The following is a 23158-nucleotide window of genomic DNA, read 5'->3' as shown; positions in this document are numbered from 1 at the left end:
AGTTATCGAAATCAAAAACAGAAATCGTCAAACGATACAAACATGACAACCAAAATATCCTGTTTGGACAAACCACGTTTTCTTACCAGAAATCCCCCTACTCAAAAGAAGCCATTAAAACAGTGTTCAAAACAGCAAGTCTACAATTTAGAGGTGGCTCGCTTCCAAATGTGGTCCAGACAGCAAAGGCCCACAAAAACACAGCAGCTGTAAAGAATAAAAACTAAAAGCTCTGGTTTGGGACATTGTCTCAGAGTGATAATACATTTTGGAGGAGTGTGTTCAAGAGCAGGGTTTCCTGCAAGAGAATGACTGATGCTGTGTATGTGCTTAGAACTTAAGGGCTTTGCTTTAGGAGAAATCTGAAGCCAAATGTGTGTCAATGGAGCAGGGAATTTTGATATGTTGTTGGATAAGCCAAGAGAAATCAGAGGCAGTTAAATATGTTTTCATGGCAAATATTTTTCAGTATCTAAAATCATTTTGACCTCATCTCTGCTTGTATGGACTGAAACAAAAGTTATCTTCTTCATCTAAGTTTACAGTCATAATTATGTTTGCTGTATTTTATTACAATATGTATTTCTTATCATTTTTGAGTAAAGGTGTAAATTACTTGTATGAAAATATGAGTATAATTAGAACATTTTTATCTTAAATGAAAAAAGTTTGAATTAAATGTAACAATTAAAATGAAAATAAAGCAAAGATTTTGAGTTAATTTAAAATTCAGACCTTTCTTATACACAGTCTATGATTCAGACTAATCATCACAGTAGGAATAAACGGGAATGATTTAAAAATGACACTGACTCAATAGTTAAAATGCAAACATAGATATAGTATATAGTAGCATGACTTACTGTAATATAATTATTGATATATTTACTTGATAATATGATTTGTCAAATGTTAGATAGTTGTCACTATTTGCAAATGGGAGACTGAATGGATGTCCATGGTAGTTTTTATCTGACTTGTCACAGTTAAGTTTATAATTGGACTAGTTAGAAGTTAACTATACAATATGAAAAACAGAAATGACCATTCTTATATGTGTAGATACCAAAATTAACATTCTGATCCAAAATATATATCAATGTTGACTAAAATTATGAGAAAAGTTCAATGTATATGTATCACACATTTTTCTGTAGAAATAATGTGCCATATATTATGTCAAGGGAAGAATTCTGCCCCGTTATGTAACAGATATCATGTGTGTTTTACACAACACAAAGCTGATCATTTACAACACTAACTGCACTACAGTCTGATGCTGCTGATGGCACAGTTTGTCCCATCAGGATTTGTCTAGCCACAGGAGACTTGTTTCCCACCACAGACAGACTGGATCATGATGGGAGCCACAGCACTGATGTTTAAAGACCTTCCACTGTCACTTAAAAAGGACAGCAGATGAGATTACGGGTGGCGGACTCAGCATCTTTTCAACTAGGATGCTAATGTAGCCTGTGTCTAGACATTATTCAATTTATTGACATTATTCAAATCATTAAACAGGGCACTTTGAATTTTTTGCACGGCCTTCTGATGGACATTCACTGACTGATTTAGTGTTTTGTGCAGCAAAACAAGAAGAAATTGGAGTTTTTTCTGAGAGCAAAATGTGCAAACACATCCAACCAGAACAACAGACACAAAGGACCACAGAGTGGGGATAAACAGACTGAATCAGAGCTGATATCCTAAGGCACTCAAGCAACACCTACAAATATGTATCAACATCTCTAGGGGAACAGACAGGGATTCAACCAGCTTTTGTGTAATACGAGGTAACAGGACAACAGTTGTGGGTTAAGGGGGCGGCATGTGGTGGTGGCGGCGAAGTAAACGGGAAGAAAAACAAACACGTGATCCAAAGGTTTTTACCCTGTGTGGTTTGTAGAATGGGTGACTTTGATGTCAATATGTGCTTATGATTTTACCGCAGTAAGCAAGAGCCCCCACTGCAGGAATTCACTGCACACAAATAAAAAACAATGCACAACTGTGTGGTGTGGATGAGAGAAAATGCTTATACGGTAAATGGTGAGGCTGCACCACACCACAAGATCAGCAAACTAGCTGTTTGATGTCTCAAAAATGTGTACAAATGTTTGCCCTAACGCCCCACCACCTCCGCTGTCTGCATCACGGTGAATGCTGACGGAGCAAACAAGTGGCAGCAACAACAGGAAGAGGCACAAACGGAAATCCATGACGTCAGAAAGGGTGAACAAAATCTTAAATCACTTAATTTCCAAAGACTTGTGTGATTCTTTGATTTTGTACATTTTTCTGTAGAACTGCAGTTCCAACTAATAATTCAGTGGTTTTCAGTTTTACAAATACCTGCATGTAGAATCAGACAGTAATCCACGCACGCCCTGTTATAAAAAACATTTTCTGGAGAGGCTTTGGAAAATAGTTTATATTTTACAGTCTTTGTACCGTTCATCAAAGGTTAAACCAGTACAGTGCTCCTGGTCTTGGCATGTTCCAGTTATTTATACCTGGAAAGTGAATTCTCTCACTGATCCCCAATTATCTACAATTCCGAGCAGACTGTCAGACTTCCAGCTCCCCTTTCTGCAGGATGAAACTATTCCAGCAAGGAGCCTGCCTGAGTACGGAAAGGTAAGTCCCTCTCTCCCCTTTCCATTCCTCATAAATCAACCTTTATCCTTCTCCTACATTTTTGCTGTGCTGACAGGTAAATGCAATCAGGCCAAACTTAGAAGATGAGGTGGAGCATTAACCCGTGCTCAGGTTTTCATAGTCATTCTACTGCAATTATCTGCATTTGTCATACCAGCTCAACATGTGAATGATCTCTTTTGGTATTGATTGACAATTAAGAGGCAACCATTTCTAGTCCTTTCATTTGCAATCAACCAATGACAAAAAATACCAAAATTCAGCATCATATTTGTCTTGTTTGGTCAGAATAGTGGTGACAGCACCTCAGCGCGCCGACTTTACACATGGTGCTCTGAGTGGAGTCTCCGTTGTAAAACAGACCTCAGGCTAAAGGCCCTGCCTGAAGCTGACGTTAAAGGCCATTTAAAATCAGGACACTGTCTGATTTGCCACAGTGATGAATGTCTAACCTGGGCCAGGCCTTCTGTGAAACACTAAACTCCCCTGAGCAGCAAATGAGCTCTGACTGTTTCTTTTTATTTGATCCTATTTCATTCGGTAGCGTCCCTGCCTCTCTGTCCAGTACAATTACACAGCACTTAAAGAGATCTTTATGTAGGTACTCACCGGTCTGAAAGTGGTCATCTGAAAATGAAACTTCAAGTACAATTAGCTGTGATGTAGACCAACTTCTACAGGACTTTTAAGTTAAAGCTAATTTCAAATTTAGGCGCAATTTGGAAAGCACTGGAATACAATAATTGTGAATGAGACGGAAAAGGTATTTGTCTCTATGGGAGCTGAGAGTCCTACAGTAGGTTTAGATCCTTGTGGCCTCCCACTCATCCCTCACCCCTTGGGGGGAGCACAGAGAGAGGTCATCACCCTCTCCCCAAACAGGAAGCCCCATCAAAAGAGGATCATGTTTCTGCACAAGCAAGAGGGCAGCCGAGCGGACGGGGACCCGCTCCTGAGCATCGCTTCTGACTAGTCGCCACACACACACACACACACACACACACACACACACACACACACACACACACACACACACACACACACACACACACACACACACACACACACACACACACACACACACACACACACACACACACACACACACACACACACACGTAACGAGGCACAGAAAGTCGTTACTGCTGTGCACACTCATGCAGATTTACATAGAGTATTTGTATGAGATTTATATGAGACAGGCACACAGAGAACACTGTCAGTATGGAAGAAGGGGCTAAACTGGGAGAGACGGATTTCTGTCTGGTGTGTTAGGACCGAGTCTCCTGACCTTTGACCCAAGGCTGGAGGGCAAGACACTGGCAACCGCTGCAGTCGCCACCTCAGGATCAGGTGAGGGGCAGACAGGCTTGCTTGTGTAAGTCAAATGGAGAGACTAAACTGAGCTGTGATTCAGCGTTAGCCTCGGTGTCAGACAAAATTCATAATGTGGATGGAAGTGATCTGTGTTAGCTTTATAATTAAGACCAGTTGCTTTCTTTAGGCTCGTTTATAATAGCCAGGCATAAATATTTATTTCTGGCGGCTGGAGAGGATAAAAATGGTGGGAGTCATAGGTGGAGCTCACCAAACATCTAGAATCCAACACTCGCCCTGTGATGCTAATACCCCTGAGGACTACTGTGCCAGACTGTGCTGCAACAGAGATCAAATACGAGGGCCCTTATGTTGCATTTATTGTCTTCAGGTCTTCCATTTTTCCTAATAAATGAGTGACAGCTTGAGTACTTTAGTAGACTCTTTGTATTTTTCCCCCGGGTCAGAGAGGAGAGGGCTTTAACAGCGATCTAAAAAACGTAGGGGAGAGCTGCAGAGCAAATCTAATTGCTTTCATATGCCGTATTATTGGTTGATTTAAATAACCACAGACACCAGGGGCACTGGGGGGCATCGCCTTTAACCTGCGCTTGGCCCTGGCCAAGACTGACTGACTGGCTGGCTGGTTGGGTTACTGAGTGGCTCGGCGCCCATGACACTTTGAGCACAGAGCATTAAAAGAGTGTTTACTTATTTATCTGCCAATTATTACTCTGATGTTTCCTCAATTAGCTGGAATTTACTTTTTGGATATTTATCCTGCTTTTAAAGTGCTCTGGAGACAGAAAATGATGAAAAGACGCTTCTTCAGCTAGCTGTTGTGTCATTTGTACTGAAAAACAGGAGAGGTTGCAGTGTTATGATCCTGAATGCACCCGTAAACCTCTCTGCACAGGGCAAGAAGAGCACTTTTAAACTACTCTGGTTATAGATGTTAATGTATGCAATTACACTGACAATGAAATAAAGATGACCTGAGCAATAAAATGCAATGTGGTGTGCAGTTTAAGTCACAGAGGAAATTGAATGCACTTGCGCAACAGGGCATGTCCTACCAGTCAAATCTCTCTTCAGCTTCCTGATGTCCTTAGCGAGGTCATCAAACTTGACCTGGGCAGCCTGGAAGAAATCCTGAGGCTCCGGCAAAGGGAACACACTCTTATCTGTACCGGCATGCTAAAACAAAAACAAACAAACAAACAAAAAAAACAAACATAAAATATACAAGTGTAAACTAACAAATGTTTTATGAGTGTACATTTTTGCTCGACGGTACCGTACCTTGTCAAAATTACGCAGGTAGTATAAAGCCACATAATCCAGCAAATTGATACGATTGTCCTGAAGAAGAAATCATATTAATGTGATATGATTTGGATAATGGGATATTATTGTACTTTGGTAACATTTTTCAGTATAAAATCATATGATGTATGTTACCCTGCTCTTGACGTCCTTTAGTTTGGGGAGGATCTCTAGTCCAAAGCCATCAGCTTGACCTCTAGTCCTGTTACCTCCGTTCATATAGTTCCCAAAGGCCAGAACAAGACCCATTACATCCTGCAAACTGTTGCACTCTAGCAGCGACTGATACAGACACACACACGCACGCACACACACAGTTTATGGATCAGTAAACACTGAAGTAGCATTAGTGACACTTTTCTGAAGCACTGTTTGTTGACACGATGTTCTTACTTTGCAGACATTGGAGATGATGTCCACCTTACAATGGATGGAGGAGATGGTATCAAGGAACACTGACTGGAAGATGATGCAGTGAGCCCGGCCCTCAAAGTCGGGAATCTGGGAGAGCTCATAGAGAAACCTGGAAAACAAGAGGGGAGGAGGAGGAGGAGGAGGAGGAGGGGGCGGTCGAAGAGAATGGGGTGTGATGTGTTATGACAGAATTAAACAAAATGTCTAACAGGAAGAACTATTTTGGGTCCTTGGCAGGCCGTGCTTCCCCATGAAGGGCAGCTGAGTCAATGTTCACAGTTAGGCATGAGTGGTGCTGCTCGGCTGGGTTTGAAAGGTCTACGGGGTCGGGTGGAGGGAAAGCAGCGAGCGGCGCACAGCGATTGATCAAAGGTAGCTCTGGCCTGATGCGGGACGACTTATGTAAACAGTGCCGTGTCGGAGGGGAGCGGAGCGGTAACATCCTGGGTGATTAGGCCCTACTGATGGAGGTAGACACTGAGTAGGGATGACTCAGGCAGCCGTAGTGACAGCTCTGATCAAACATAGAAATAGGAAGGCCAGGCTGAGCGGCACTGCTGGGTCCAGGCCTCGTTAACCGGCCGGGACTACTTAACCCTGACAGGATGTAACTACTGAAGCAATGTCCATAAATGTGCAAAAGTGCAGACGCACACATTCAAGAAAACATGTAAGACTTTGAGTAAATTAAAAGGTAGATCCCAAGATAATAGTTTAAGTGGTTTGACCAATATCTAAATAAGATTTATTTATCTTTATTGCACAAAAACTTCCAAATAATCATATATGTCCCTACAAATCATACTGGAATCATGCCATGGTGTTTGCATTAATTGATCAGTCTTGTCTCAGAGCCACAAGTTAATTCATTTGATTTAAATAATCGAATGGGTGCAATATCATGCAAATTTGTGCTAATCAAATTATCAGCACCTTTGATAGGTGCAGGCAGGTTTATCATGACTCAGGATTATATAATGTTCTTTGTGGAGTGCTATAAAATGTTTGAACTTTGGTAGAACTGATCTTACTGTTCAGGTTTGTCCAGCAGTTTGACTTCATCTTCTATGGATTTCTCATAATGTCTCTTGATCTTCTCCATCTCATCAGTAGTGGCCCTCTATCAAGAGACATAGCACACAGATGCATATTAATAGAGCTGGATTTGTTCAGTGAGAGAATGACTGTAGAAAGTGTTGCCGTGTAAGATGCTGCACAGTAACGAAAATCTGTTAGCGCTGACAATAAGACTTGTAAAATTCATTTGTAGCAATAACAATAATTAGGTTCTGTCTCTGTGTTCTTTAAACCTGTCAAATGACTTTACAACCGCATACTTGCTGCTATTTTATTATGTTAGACAGACTTCTCCCTCATACTTACATTTTCGTACAAAGCTTCAATGGTCTCCAAATCCACCACAGAGTTGTCCACAGTAAGAACAGCTGGAACAGTAAAGTCAATATTCATTATATGCAGTCAGGCTTATAATGGATAGATCTGGGCCAAAGCCTGCTCCCTTTTAAGCTCTGCCAGTCCTTGAAGAACAAATTTGTTTTTCCGACTAGGGATGCAAAATCTGGATAGTCCTGTAATTTTGTTAAATGATGGTTAAGAGCACTGTAATATTTGTGGTAAACTATATGGTAAGACCTCCTACATTGGGGGCAGAATAAAAACATAAATTGCAGCAAGAGAAAAAAAGAAAGACACACCTGTACTAGCAACCAAAACACTACATCCAATCACCATGTAGTTGAATTACACACCTAATTTAGGATATTAGCTTGAGGTAGTGAAGCTAGGAGTGTGGCCTGGCTGTGGGGCAGATATACAAGGCAGATTGGGTTTGGGACCACAGCGCTCCTCTCCTCCCATCTCCTGTGAAGCCCCTCACCACAACTCAATACAGAATGCCTGAAACTGTTTAAGCTCTGAGTCTGTAGCTAGAACCACCAGGGGCGACTGAAAATATTTTTTTAGAGTGAGGCAGGAGAAAATGAGGTGAAACAGCAAAGGATGAAGGGGAAAAGGTGGGAATAAAGGTTGATGGACATCATAATTTACACATGAGGAACTGGGGAAAAGGACTAAGAAATGGCTCAAGGGAGAGAGATGCTGCTTTATCTTCTTTGCCTAGAGGCTGCATGTTTGTTTAGCCTGCCTCAAACTGTAAACATTAAAGAGTGCACGGAGGGCAGAGTGTTGAGGACAGCAGAAAAAGAAAGGGAGAAAGGGACTCCTGTTCTGTGTCTGAGAGGTGTCACAGGTTTATGGCTCTGTGGGGGAGGAGGGGAGGGATGGCTCCAGCTCTCCTGGATCAGCTGACAGTTGTCTGGTTGGTGTCAGCCAAGGAAGGGCTGCGTACCACCTACTGCTCTTAAATCAGTCACTAGATGTGATCACTGTCACCGAATACAATCGCACATCAGCATTTCCAGGCCATGAAGAAGAAATGAAGTGTTTTAAAGGCTTGGGGGAAAACTTCTATGCTTTTTGTGTATTGGACAAATGATGAATATAGCTACAGTAAGAGTATAAGTAAGTGTCAAAAGTTGGCATCAGAAGCTTCAAATCAGATTATTGTTTTGGGTTTAAATCAGTTCAGTTACATATTTGGATGAGATGAATATATGGTACATAAAATTATTCTAAATTTGATTTTGGATTAGTTTTTTAAGTTCGGAAAAAATATCAAATAGAAAAATGGTTTATAGCAATGACCAGAAAAAAAGTGCGATTTTGGTTTCAGTGCCAAAACTCTTGTACCGTTCGGGCACAGGTCAAATGAAACATTTCTAACACTACGCTACTGCTTCCAGCTAACAAGGTAATACTTTGCATTCTGGTTCCCAGCTGTTCCTGTTGCAGTCAAGCTGTCAATGTGGTCCCAATGTCTGGATCAGAGGGAACGCTGGAGGTCCATTTCCTACATCTTATTAGAGTGGATTATTCAGTCCCTCAGCCATGCAGCCGTCAATCACACACCAAAGGAGGGCCTGCTCCAGTGTGCACAGGAGCACTCTGATCCGAGGGGAGCCGGATATCTCTCCACACCGACAGATCAAAGCCTGCCTGCCAACCGCCTCACACCCTCTCCTTCCACTTTTCACTCATCGGCTTTGGTGTGGAAGGGCATGTGTGGCGTGTGAACATGTGTGTATGTGTGTGTGTATGTGTGTGAGTGTGTGTGCGTGCGGTGAGGTGAAGTAGTGTGTGGGGGAGAGCCTCCCTTTGCCCTTGAACCATGGTGGCCCTTGAGGTCCCCCAGTCACTCCGGCGGGTGCAGTTGACCCCCTCTCCCTTAACCGGAGTGCTTCTTTCTCTACTACCCTCCTTCCCTCTCTCTCTCCCTCCCTAGTAGCTCTAATTACATTACATGTCCCATGTCCTTTTAATTTGGCAACAAAGGGGAGGCAAGCAGGCGAGGCCAGGGACCAGAGCCCTTAGAAGTGCTTATTAAGGCGCTGTTCTTCATTGTCAGATTCAAATTGTCCATTTTACTTACACCTCCCATTAAGACGCAAGGAAACAGGCTCACGCTGGGTGTGAGTGGGCTTTTTTTCTTTTTTAACCAAACCATCTACACAAACTGACAATGGTTCAAAGAGGAAAAGGCTGAAAGGAAAGGAGAAATCTAAACAAATAGGTACTGGTCTCATGTGCTGTTTGGCTTGTGTTTGAGGTGGTTTTATATGGTAGCTCGGTGTCTGCAAACTGCGGAAGGTGGTTTTGTACATGCTTAGATCATTAGTGGGGTGTCAGTCCCATTAGGCTTGTGGAAACCGTCACTGGCTACAATAAACAGATCTGCTGGCCGCATGCTCAGACTAGCAGGCGGCAGGCACTCTCCGCTACAGTCCCAGGACAGGACCAATTCCTGGCCTATCTATGCTGTCCCCAACACACATATTATATGTTTACACACATATACACCCATTTACACACACCCACACACGAATGTCTGCATTTTCCACACAGCAACCGAGCATGCAATCAATCCATGCAGTTCTTCAAATGAAGGAAAAGGCTGTTTGATTTTAACCAGTGCAGTAGAGATTTCAAGCAGCCTGACAGAAAAATTGAAAGTCTACTTTCATCCCAGTTTTGTCATCTCTTATTCTGACAAATCGAGCCATTTACTTTCCCACTATGGTAACTGGAAAAATCATCCACATTCCACTTGAAACAGAAATTCATCAAAAAAAAAAAATGTCTCTTGTTACAAATTAGTAGCTGTCATGGGTAGGAAATTATTCTCCACTGCTGGGCTCGCTATCTCAGCTCTAAAAATAACCCCATCTGTATTTCATCACCAGCTATCCTCAATTTATTTGTAAATGGGACTGTAAATTCAGTTTATTACTGTGGAACTGAAATAAGAGCTTTTCCTCGAAAGCGATTAAAATGATATCATTCTCCCCACAAGCTTCTAGACATAGTGAAGACACTCTGATATCAGAAAATATTTCTCACCTTGCTGAATATCCTTCATCTCCAGGTGCAGGCTCGATATGAGGATGCCAACTGCTTGTGAACGCTTCCCATCCAGCAGCTTGATGATCTGGAAAAACAGAAATAATTGATACTGTTAAGCTTCACAAGTATTAGAAGGATTCAGTGTAAAACCCACAATATGCATTTCAGTTCATGAGGCTTAACCTGACTGATTAGCATATAATTTAAAGCTCTCATTTCTTTAGGTTAACAGGATAGTGATTCATTATTCATGTGTATTCATTTACACCATGTAATGTGATGCTGGTTACGAAAGCTTCATATAATATCCAGAGTCTTGACTGTGAATTACATTATCATCAATTCTATTAATTAACCAGTAACATTAAACCAATTGAGGAACAGATGGTGAATAAAAACTTGTTTCTGTGGAGAGGTCAGGTAAAAATCACTTAGTCACTTCCTCGACGATGGAGTCACAATATAGATGGCGAGTGAGACAGAGCATTGTTTAGTCTAAATCAGTGGTTCTCAAAGTGACCGTGAGAGGGTTCCAGGGGGTCCCCAGCAAAAAGGGGAATGATTTATTTTCACTATAATTCCATCCATAAGTAGTGACAGACTGTATGCTTATGTTGGTGATGAGTTTAATACGCTTTCTGTAATAAAACATCTAAAAGCAAAAATCTTATCAGATGGGGGTCTGAGGTTTAATTTGTGTCAGTTTAGGGGTCCTTGACGTGAAAAGGTTTGAGAACCGCTGCTCTAAGTGGCTTGCAAATCATCTGGATTGACCAAAATGAGCAGACTAATCAACACACGTTGTCATAACCCATCATCGTGACGACCGGGAAATGCGGAGCGAGCACACACATAGCCGGGACACACTTTTGTGAAGTTACATCCACGAGGGAGCAGAGTTAAACCGAAATGCACCTCCTCCAGTTTGCCCAAGAACATGTGTGAGATATAATCAAAAAATATCAAGTCGCAGTGAAAGTACAAAGGCAAAAGTGGCACCATAAAAGGACAGTCTAGAAGAGCAAGGCAAAGAGAAGCAGGACTTTTATAACAAACTATAAATTCACAGGATTTTTATTTGTGCCTACACATGGTCACAATTACTTATGACTGAATTAGCCGTAAAGCCAGAGAGAGTTTTGGCAAGGTAAAGCCCCGCTCTAAAAGTTAATGTGTCAGGCTTCTTCATTAGGTATTATGGCGTTGTCGGCTACTGGGCTGTCCAGTGGGAGCTGGAGAGCAGAAGCCTTAGAAGTGGGTATTGCATTACATGGCGTTAGTGGGTGCCATGCTGCTTCCAGCTCTATTACCTGGATCACTGGGGATCTCCCACTCTGGGGACTTGAGATGGCTGAGTACCAGGCTTTCCCAACACCTCTAATTAACCACTTTGGACGGGTCACACTAAAAGCAGCCCAGGAACCCTTCTCGCTCACTGTGGCTGCAGAACTTGCCAATTAGCCTAAACAGTTAACTTAATGAGAAAAGACAACTGATGCTGGATGCTTGGTTTCAGACACGCAAACAGCTTGGGTAAAGTGGAGGCAGCCGTGCGATGCTGATGCTGAGACAGGTAGACATCAACAGCTAGCTGCTCCCTCCTGTGGACAAAAAGAGAAAGTGTTTATCTTGAAGAAAGCACCTCTTGAGGCTTTCTGCTAACCGCTGTGGACACTTAAGTAACACAGAAAGGTCAAAGAAAAGTGGAGAGAAAAAGCGAGCTGGCTAAGAAAATAAATAAAATGATGGAAGGAGACACTGTGAGTGTCTGTGGTTTGAGCTGAAGCAGGTGGCTGATGTTAGGAGCGGTGGGCAGGGTGAAGCAGGTTCTGAGCGGAGCATAGTTTACACAGCTACGGCTGAACAGCCAGCCTGCTCCGCGGTGACTGTCTGTCTGACTATCTGTCTGGAATCATCCAGGCAGATGTTACAATAACAACTGGATCAAGACTTCCCATCAATAACTACCTACAGCTCACCCAGCAGTGTTAATCTTACACCCACTCTCCAACGTCATAGCCAGGATTTCAAATATGTCTTTAATAAACGCACTATGATTGCTCATAAGTCATTCCCATAAACCGGTTAAAGTCATTGTTTGTTTAAGGAGATCCGCTATGTATAAACTTGATACAGGTTTGATTTATATGGGTAGAGGAAATTGCCGTTTTGTGTTTACTGGTGTGCATATTTTTACAAATACAAACTCAAGAGCTGAGCTCAATTGATTTCTTCATCTCCATCCCTCCCTCCTCATCCCTCAATCAAGAATGCACCAACATGCCCATCCTCTGCTCCCCCACCCCTGTAGGTGCCCTGTCTTCATCGCCTCTTCCAGCCAGTGGGAGTGAAGCCACATGCCTGCAATTATACCCCCGGTCCAGTTCGGTCCGGTCTCCTCTGCTTTGATATGCTAATCAGCAGAAAAAGAAGGGCTCCAGAGTAAACAAGAGCTTTGATTTTTTTCTGTGGCACACATGATAAAGATTAACTCACTCATGTAGGCATCAGCTACATCCCCCAAGTTTAAACTTTTGGCGTGTGGAGTTGTTAGAAAGCGGGGAAGTGGCTCATATGCATAATGTACACACACATTCCTTTCCCTCCCACTCATCTCCTCTCACTGCACGGAGCCCCCGGGGCTGTGGTGTTAGCATGATCTGGCAACACTTTCTGAGCAAGTGCATAATGACTTGTGAGGATGTGCTGTCATCACACACATACACACATGCACACACACACAAGGGAAAAATACACACGTCGGTGCATATACAAACACAAACAGATACAAACACAAACAGACACATACCGAGTAAATCAAACACACTTTCCCTCAGATGGCTCAATGGCAACATTACAAGTGAGTGAGCAGACTCTGACAGAGACAGAGACATCTGCATTGAGTGTTGATTGGTATTGGTAGTCACGCAGAAAGATGGACAGCGCTGTCTGGTCTGATTTTGCAGTAATGTTGAGGTCCTCAACCTCTGGCTTGGGCCCAAATTCATGAAACTTCTGAGAATTACACTGCTTTTAAGAGCCAAATTATGAGCAAAACAGTTGAAGAAAACCCATACAAAAAAATCAGCCTCTTAAATATGAGGGTTTTTCCCCCCACACTGGAAATAATGTTTTTCTGAAGGTTGCAAATTAGAGTAACAGTAAAAGAGGATTTTTACTTTCAGTAAACTCCAAAATGTTACTCTGCCTAGTGGCTGAATGGCTCTTGTGCAAATACACCCTCACGTTTTCACCATCCACTTTGTCCCCCCCCCCCCCCCCCCCCCCCCCCCCCCCCCCCCTCCCTTCTGCACCTTCTTTTCTTTCCCACCCGTTAACCAGCTGAACTTCTTGGAAGCCATCATCAGCTGGTGATTCAGATGATTTCTCTCTCAAATTATTTCTCTCCCTTTAACTCCGAGTATAAACTTTCAGGCATAAAAAATGATTAAGTAAACAAGTTTCTTCTATTTTGACGACCTTTCCAGTGAGTTGGCCTTCGAAGCGGGCTGAAAACAACCATGCCTTCATGTATTCGCTTTCCCTCTTTAATCGTGAAGTCAGACTGTGAATGCTCTAGCTGGCTTTAAACATAGACCTTTATATTTAATATAAGACTCCTGCATATTCACAGCACTGGGGACAAAATGTCTAAACATAGATATAAACTGCAGCCAGTGTACAGTATCTAAACTAAAGACCATGCAGGTCCTTTCTCTTCAAATGAAAAGGCTCAAATGCTATGTTCAAAAGGACATTTTTGGATTGATATGAATGTGTTTCAGCAATGTTTCCATTAGTGGGGTCAAACCTCTTCTAGGCTGATGTAAGCCCAGACAGGAGACAGTTGGCAGGATTTGTGTCTGGATGTGGCTGTCTGAGTTGGATCAAATGTTGGACAGTTTAGAGTGACCAGACTGAATGGAGAGATCTAAGGATGGAGATCGAGGGCAGAAGAACACACACGCACGCACACACACATACACAGACACACACACACTGTGGCCCTCTGGAGTGGAGTGGAGCCTTGACAAATTGATCAGAATAGGGGATGTGTATGGATTTAAAGGGGACAGTCTGGGGCAGTGGCCGATTTTTTACTGCTTGGACGCCACAGTGAGGACCACGAGGCAGCCAGAATGCTGACACGGTGCTGGCTGCGGCAGAGGTGCAGAGCTGCAGCATTTGACATGACATCAACAAGTGTGTCTTTGGTGGGTAGGGGAATGTTGGATCGATCTGGCCACAAAGCACATCATCGCTGATTTGCCTTGTTTCAGCTTTTGAGTCTTAACTTGCACAGATGGAAAAAACAACAATCCTGATCCCATACCTACATTAAAATCCTGCAGAGTAAAAAAAAAGGGAGTGAACTCATAAACTGATAGCCTGTGTTGGCCCAGTGAAATGTCTGGCAACTGCAGGCAACAGTTTGAAGGAGGAGATGATGAGAGTCACAATCCATTCTTGCTGGTTCACATTTTGTTTGTTCTTTCTTTGATTTATGGCCGAACAAGACAGCAGAACAAAAGCCTCTTTTAAACAAAGCTAGATAAGAAAGTACACTAGTAAAGAGACAAAGGTGAGCACAATGGGGGGAATAAGTCTACCTTCTTAGTTTTGCCTTTCTTCTCATAGGTGTCCGACAGGGGCTTCTTCTTCGGCTGCAGCGTGGCCTTGGAAAAAAGATCTTCGAACTCCTTGGCGTTGACAATGTCAGGTTCCTTCAGAGCGCCCCATAGTGTGTTGTTGCTGGTAAAAGAAATTAAGATTTTAGTCTGTGATGGGTTTTTTTCCTCAATATTTCAACCTAAATCTGTTGAAGACGTGGATCACAGTCATGAGGACAGTCGCTCATAGAGTTGACTTCTAGGTCAGGATAGAAACATCTAGGTTATTTTCCGAAAGCTAAACAGATTGTGTCTTTTATTTGTGGAAGCTTATTTGGTGTTTATTCAACCTGCCCGCTGTTTTTTCCATTTTCCATTTCACTGTCTGACAGAAACTTGGCAAGAATGTCCCCTAAACCAGATCTGTAATTTAAAAAGCACTGTTTATGGGTTAGGTGATAAAAATAACACAAGTTTAAGATAAGCTTGTGTCTATTATTAAAGATCATTTCCAGCAAATGAAGTCGAATACAGGAGGCAGTGCTTTGTTACAGAAGTTGCTGAGTAACATGGAAAAACAAACAAGAACAAGAGGTGTCTGAAGTCAAGAGGATGTTGAGGATTGAAGCACTCTACTTTCTTGTTCACTAAAACTCAACACGTGTCTCTGCTTTGCCTCCCCAAACTCAGTTAATCAAACGGACATCAAGATACACAGTAAATGGCTTTCGCAACAAATAAACGTATTCATCTCTAATCACATCTCTAATGCGTTGCACATGTCTAATTACTGCTGTAGCCTGTTCCTATCATCTTTTCACACATCGCAGTTGGTTTAGCAGGTCGTAACTTAATGATATGGCAGCTCATCAGTGAGATCATGAGTGAGGCAGGTCTCATGAGTCCCAATTCAAGGCCCATTTACAACGAGAAAGAGAACCTGGACGAAACATACTAACACTGGCAGGCTTATCATGGCTTGAATACCAGAACAATCAACTGCATTGCCAGTGACTCAATTAAGGTCAAGTCAGTCCATTTGTTTCTTGATGCAGTTGGCTTTCTCTTGCAGTGGGGAGAGTATTTATCTGGAGCAGCCAAGAGGGTTTTTTTTTTCCTGTTGAGGACATAATGATACTGTCCCAAAATCCTCCTTTGATTTTACACTCTCCTTCTGAGAGTCTGAGGAAAATAAGTCGAGTGAACAGCGTCTGACTCTGAACCCAGCAGCGCAGGAAATTAGCTTGGAAAAGAAAATCACATCCAAACCCCAAAAATATTTCCATGCAAGACAACTTTCTAATTTGCTGGATTATGACTATAATTGAATTCAAATACCCCTCAAAGTTCCCCTTTTCTTATTGCAGCATCCCCAAAAAAGTCTGTTCTGTATGCTGCCAAGTGTACTTTTTGTTTCAGGCTTACATTAAGACACCTGGCAGCATTTCAAACCTTGCACTTTTCCCCCTCACACCATTAACAGAGATCACACAACTGATCCTGTTATACTGTAGTTAAACATCTGACCCATTTAATGCCCCTTAACTTGCCCCTTTACAGTTAGATTTATAGCCGACATGAAACTGCTGTAGTGTAGTCAGTCAGTCCTCCAGCGTTGGCCAGGACCAGAGAGAGTGCGAACCACAACTCAGCTTCCCCCACTAATCCAGCCATGGAAATACAAGGCCATAAAGCTAGAAAGCCTGGCACTCGGAGGTAACAGTCACAGCCACAGCAAATGGGCTGGATAATCCACTTACAATTACATCTTATCTCAGTAGGGCCCTTGGACGAGGACATGGCGGAGCAGCAAACAAATAGTCTCTCCGATATCTCTCTGGATAGGAGTGTTCAGTGCTTAAGGACTGTTGGACCCTATTAGACCTGAGTCAATGAGGCATAGGCCTGGGATAACAGAGGTTTCGCATTTGCAACTTTGAATATTTGATATTCCCATTCAGAGTTTGTGACATTGTAAGCCCTACTTCAATAGTATTCCTTCTGTACTATTCACCCTAAACAACAGGTTTAGAACCGAAAACCTGAAGAGGAGATTGAAAGTTTTAAAAAACAGCCAGTCAATTTAAAATAAACTTGTCATCTGAAAAAGGGCATTGACTCAGATATCATTCCGGTGCGTACTGTAATGATAATTACAAATGTAAACTGAGGACATATTAGTCATGGATTTCTTTATCTTTGGGTTTGGATTGGTTCAGGATAAAGAAATACAAGGATGTTGTGTAAGTGTAAGCTATGATTTTTGTGGGCTAATAGGGATTTTGCAAAGCATAATCACAGCTATTCTAGCTAATTCTAGTTTCGCTGGAATAACACTGTGCTCAGCAAAGTAATTCTTGAGATGTGGGAACATTGCATTGCAAAACTACAATGAAGTCTGATGGGTCAAGAAACCTGAGTGGTCAGATGATAAAACACTGTAAATAGTAAACAGATCATCTATAACACTGAATTTGGAAGTAGAAATAAAAGTGAGCTCCCCTTGAATATTGACAATAATAATGCAATAAGAGAGAACATGTGTGTGCACAACTATACTGAGGTCAAAGTTGATTTGTGTATACAACAGATGATTTGGATAATAGTTTAATTTCGGTCTTTAATTTCTCTACCCAATAAATTTGGTTAATATTTGGATTTATTTAAATCCTGTCTGATCACCTGAATGTTTATTGAGTAGTTGGACTTCTTAGCAATGTTTCCATATTCCCAGATCCCAGAATTCTCTTCCATGACAGCAATATTATTATTACTAAGCTACAAAAGTAAGGCTGTAAACTGTAGTCAGAGAATGTATGAACACATACTTATTTTCCTGTATCTGTATCCTGGTCCAGTACAGAGGCTTCATGGGACAGGCCGGCTCAATGACAGACTTCCGTGGAGCCTTCTCCACCATCTGATCAAAACTGAATCCCCTCATGGGAGGAGGAGGTGGTGGGCCACAGCCCGGAGGAGGGGGAGGAGGAGGTGGACCAGCTCCAGGTAGGCCAGGAGGGGGAGGTGGAGGTGGCGGGGGTGGTGGGCCACCTCCAGGGAGTGGAGGTGGTGGTGGCGGTGCTCCCATGTTGCCTGGCAGAGGGGGAGGAGGAGGGGGTGGTGGTGGTGGTGGTCCCGAGAGGCCTGGTGGGGGTGGGGGAGGTGGAGGTGGAGGTGGAGGTGGAGGTGGGGGTGGTCCAGGAGGCCCAGGGGTTGTTTCAGCTTTGACCTCCAGATTCAGTCCGATAGAGTCCATGTTAAGTTTTTTCGGCATGGTCTGGGTGGGGCTTTGAGTGAGCCCGCTGCTGTCAACCTCAGGGCTCTTGATGAAGGTTTCCCTGTCAGTCTGGATACCCACAGTGCGGTACGTCTTGGGTGTCGGATCGTCTGCAGTGGACACAGCAACATTGCGGACCTCACCTCGCTCCTGACTTGTATTGTACGCCTTGTCTCTCTGCATCTTGGCAATGACTCCCTCCAGGTGCGATATCGAGACGGCATGCTCACCTCGAAGCTGGAAGATCTGGAGCTCAAAATCTGACTACAAAGGGCAAGAGCAGAATGCCAAAATCAAAACCAAACCAGAATACTAGAAATTTCTGCCATTTCACTGCCTGTGGTATCATTCTATTAAACGATTGACTTTTCTTCCAATTAACTGAGAATCAAGTTTTATTATAAGTAAGTCTTAAATCGTTCAATCTTTGGTTTAACATGATCAAAAAGGGGGGTGCATTTAAAGATTGCAGTATTATTAATTATGGGGCCTGCATGAATGTGATTATTTGTTCAAAATTTACAATCATCTTGATTTTTTTCAGCTTTATTTTTATCCTCATTGCCATAAAATTCTTCCCCAAACTGAGCCCAATAGCTGAATCGCACAGTGAAGATCTGGTAACTCCAGATGCTCCAGTGTTCATTTGACATTTCAAACAATGAAAAACAATCCAACCAAAGCAAAGTATTGATTTGAGAAAGAAAGGAAATTGTTTTGCAACGAATCTTACACATGTACCTTATTAACTTGTGTCCGTTCAGAAATAGAAATAGGCACGTTTCCACCCTTTCTTGTGGGCTGACTGCAGTACATGTTACTCAGTGTCAGCATTAGTCCCTTAAAGGTCGACATCAAATTAAATGCTTTAAACAGACAGACTGGGAAAACCAATACTGAGGTCAGATTTTTCAAGGAAATGGTCCATAAAGCAATTTATCAGTGGTTCAAATTATGTAATATAGCCAAAACTATGTGCTTTTGGTCTTCCAAAGTAAGTTTGACTCTTGATTAAGCTGGTAGATGAATAACACCTGCGATACACTGTTCCAAACTTCTGTTTCTGATGAATGAAACACTGATACCCTTAATTTGGATTTGGAGTGAGTCATCATATTGGAGATTAAAATATGTCTATCACAGAACTGTGTGCATGTGTGTGTGTGTGGCAAGGACTGAACATTTGTTATAATATATAATATATGAAATCTGGATGGTAGAAAACACAAATGTTTCCAATTAACACAGTCCAGTCTTAACATGTAAGGTAAAAGATTGTGCCTCAGTTTTGATCAGGTATTTTAAATAATTTTCACTTTTGGTATAAAAGTGCTAAAGATCATATTAAGGCTCATATAGCACAACATTACACCATTATACAAATAGTTTGTTTGCTCAAAAGTTGAAGTTCAACTAAGAATAATTTGTGTCCTTTGGGGCCTCATCTGGTAAACAACAACTACAATTACATTTGACAGTCTGATTTACTATTAGTTTTGATGCAGTTTTATAGTATATCTCTTGGTGTAAGTAGCACAAAAATTGAAGGAAATTCGACATATAACTTTAAAACAAATGACTGACATGGTTGACTACATACACAATACAAAGTACAGGACTTCAAAACCTGGGACAGCTGAACGTTTCTAGTGTTATGGAGCATTCCATGTTTACTTAGTGCCATCTTGTGGTCAGGACAGTTAACTGCTATAAAAGAGTTGAGGTGCCAAAAGGGCCTCAGAATTTTAACAGCATTTGCTGTGTGTCACACATGAATTATTATTGCACATGAATTACATTTTTTCACAAATCATATACCTTAATATCTTTCTATTTATTATTGTACACCAGAACTCTTAACATGTTCACTCTATTTAACTATAGTAGTCTGTCCTCACAGATGGCTGGAGTAATTTTCTCTGGTGTGTAACATGTTTTCAGTCAGTGTTGCTGTAACATGTCTGCTAAATTCATTAGATAACTTACATGCATTCTCTCCAAGTCTTCCTTGCATTCTCTCTTGAGCTGCAAGAGGGCAGCCTGGTGCTCTGAAAGCAAGCAGAACAACAACACTTCATTGTACTGTACATCAACACAAACTCATTCTGCTGGGAGTTTTGATTTAATGAATGTAAACCAACAGCTACCAACGCAACAATCGCAGCTCATTGTTGGTGTTTTTTCATTTATAGATTGAGAGAACGGATTTACTGGGTTAGACCTTTGTTCTCTTTGCTTTATTAGTCTTTTAAATTACTATCAAGCTAATCTGCAAGACAAGACCCATCCCAACAAGATAAACTGCAGTCCTTGGTGGTAAAATTCTCCGGAAGGGTGGGTCATTTTCTGTATAAAGAGCCATATTTGCCACTTAACCAACCAGTTTTTATCTAATTATCCAACTGGCAGAGGTGGGAGCCGCCGCAAAACCTTTTGTCAGGTCAAAACTCGTAAAATATGCTGATCTGTTGGTTCTAATAAGATCAAGGCATTGAGGTGAAAGACATGTACATTTTCAGATAAAAATAGAAACCAGAGCTCCACTGAACTTGCACTTTCTCTTGTACTATTTGTTCATACAGTATTTTGATTTTAAACAAATTTTAACAGCAAACATTATAATAGACTTTAACTAAGCCTACTCAGTTACACACCATACACCAAAATGTAATGGTGGCCATCATCTGCTGTCAATCTTTTTGGGCTGACTTTTGCGTAGTCATTCCTATAAAGAGCACAAGTGTGTAGTGATGATTAATCTGAGTCAATGATTAGTATCATCAGTAACCATAAAAATCAATCAAAAAAAAACTATACTGAATAGATATATTACTGCATAGTTATTATTTATCTAATCAGATATCTTCTAGGTTCAATGTGTGGTAAATTAAACGGGAGTGTTTGAAAGAAGTACGGTATGCACGTGTTACTTTATCTATACAGCTCACAGTCTGGACTTTTCCTCGGATTCCACATGCTCTTCTCTTAGACAGCAATGCCCCAATCCTAGAGCGCACATCGGCAGAATAATCCACCCTTGCTTAATCTATTTTCACAGATGAAGCTACACCACAGACAACATCCAACAGCTGTTGCACTGCTGTTCCAATGTACTGTACCCTTGTAGTCAACACAGTTTCACTGAAACCAGGACATGAAAGGAAAGCTTTTTACTTTGTAATTCAATCAGCGCAATGACAGCCACGCGTGTTTTTAACCTATTTGTGTGTCATTACACCTTTAGAGTACAAACATAGCGGGCTACTGAGAGTCTTCTTGATTACAATAAATGTTTTAACCACACACACACACACACACACACACACAAACACACAAATATCCTGTGGTGCCACGAAACAGCAACCACACAAAAGGCAGCATTAAGGCTCAGACACAGCCTCACTGTGTTCTTAAACGGATTTGAAGGATTTCTTTCACCCAGTTTCAGAGTGAAGTGAAAGTGCTCAAGGGTTTGATAGTGTTGGCTGTACTTTTGCTTCAAGGTTTAGAGTTGAGAGTCAGTCATAAGCAAATGCCATCTCCAGAATATGTGGTCCTTACTCACAAGGCCAATCAGTGTGAGGTTTGTCTAAGATGTCTGGCATGATCCTCTGTCAGCAATCCTGGGCTTAGATACAATAAAATACAAATACATACATAAATACAGGTGACAGGAGACAGTTCATACCTGCTTCGGTGTACTTGAGCCCCACCTTGTCTTCTTCATCTTTTGGTTTGGGTGGGGGCCACACAGCCTGCAGACGCCCTGGAGTCCGGTCCTCGCTGTCTGTAGGTGACGTGAGCTCTGTCTAAAGAGAGATAACAGATGGAACAACATGAACATATACTTTTAGGTACTTAGCAAGTCAACACGCCACAATTTCCCCCAAAAAATATATGGTGCAGTGATTTAAAATGATGCAGGGTTGTAGTTACATACATTAGCCTCTGTGGAAGTTTTGAGTTCCTTGCTGGGGGATTTGGAGGCTCTCTCAAAAATACACCTCAGATTTTCCTTGTCATTCTTGATTTTCTTTTTCACTGCATCAAGATCGACATTTTCAGTTTTTTCCTTTTTAGCAGTTTTGGGGCCAAAGATGTTCCTAAAGGTTTCATAGGCCAAGTCTGCAGTTTTCCTTATTTCAGATGGGGATGTGGTGCTCTTTGCATCTTGAGTTTTCTCCTCTGCATCCTCTTCTCCATTCTCAGACTCAATTTGTCTGGTGGGTTCAGGATTAGCCTCCTGTCCATCATTCAGCTTTTTGGTCTCCTTGTGGTTGTCTAGGTTAAGGAGGTGACTGAGCTGTCCCATTACGGTGCTTTTGGTGTCAGCAATGGGTTTAGGCTCTGCATGTTTTTTGGCTGGAGAAGCTGTCTTCTGCTCAGGCAAGAGCTTGGCCTTGTTTACCGTCTTCTTCAGGCTGAGCAGAGCCAGCTCAGCGTCCTTCTCACTCTGCTTGATCTCTGAGAGTGTCTCCCTCTCGTCCCCTGCTGCTCCTTTCTTCAGCACCCGTAAACCGCTGAAAAGAGCCGGCATCTGGAAGGAAGGGGATGACGAAAGCAACGTGCCCCTGGACGGGGACGAGGTGGAGGCCATAGAGGGGGTAGCAATGGATGGTGCTGGAGATGCTGTATTTGCTTCTGGTGGCTTTAGACCAGTTGTTCGCCTTGAGGCAGGGCTGGCAATTGGCTGGATGTCAACTGTGGACTCTTCGGGTGCGGATGACATCAACTTGGGTTCCTTAAAATCTGAATTTGTCATACCAGTAGTGTCTGACTGCTCCTCTTGACTAGATTGGACTGAGAATTCAGAAGTCCTAGAGCTGAAGGGAACAGAGGAAGACACCTGGCCAGTGTGAGGTTGCTCAGCCCTTTGCTCATGTGAATCAGCCCTTTGTGTACTGTCTAAGTCATGCTGCTTTAATTTAGAGGCCAATGCAACATTATGATCTGCAGCCTCTAAAGTCGAATGTCCAGAAATGATGGAGGGAAAGGGCAGAGAAAAATCTATGCCAGTGTAATCGTTGCTTTTATCTGTTCCCACATTTCCACCACTGTTCTCTCCTCCACTCAA

General features: G+C 42.2%; 1 protein-coding gene across 1 annotated transcript in view; it reads right to left on the bottom strand.

Moving 5' to 3' along the window:
- LOC134001130 (formin) overlaps positions 1 to 22727 on the bottom strand; it is a 37001-nt gene extending 14274 nt beyond the window's left edge. The window contains exons 1-12 of the mRNA XM_062440693.1: positions 22025 to 22727; positions 21773 to 21893; positions 20071 to 20132; positions 17636 to 18348; positions 14808 to 14949; positions 10195 to 10282; positions 7102 to 7163; positions 6750 to 6838; positions 5698 to 5827; positions 5440 to 5586; positions 5281 to 5340; positions 5055 to 5175 (exon numbers count right to left, since the gene is read on the bottom strand). Coding sequence (XP_062296677.1) covers positions 5055 to 5175; positions 5281 to 5340; positions 5440 to 5586; positions 5698 to 5827; positions 6750 to 6838; positions 7102 to 7163; positions 10195 to 10282; positions 14808 to 14949; positions 17636 to 18348; positions 20071 to 20132; positions 21773 to 21893; positions 22025 to 22681 — 2392 coding nt within the window. The 5' untranslated portion in view covers positions 22682 to 22727. The remainder of the gene's footprint in view (positions 1 to 5054; positions 5176 to 5280; positions 5341 to 5439; positions 5587 to 5697; positions 5828 to 6749; positions 6839 to 7101; positions 7164 to 10194; positions 10283 to 14807; positions 14950 to 17635; positions 18349 to 20070; positions 20133 to 21772; positions 21894 to 22024) is intronic.
- Positions 22728 to 23158: the final 431 nt, after the last annotated feature.

Source organism: Scomber scombrus, chromosome 19 (genome assembly GCF_963691925.1).
Source record: "Scomber scombrus chromosome 19, fScoSco1.1, whole genome shotgun sequence".
NCBI lineage: Eukaryota > Metazoa > Chordata > Actinopteri > Scombriformes > Scombridae > Scomber > Scomber scombrus.
The sequence above is the reverse complement of the archived record's forward strand: the minus strand, read 5'-3'. Positions and strand labels throughout refer to the sequence as shown.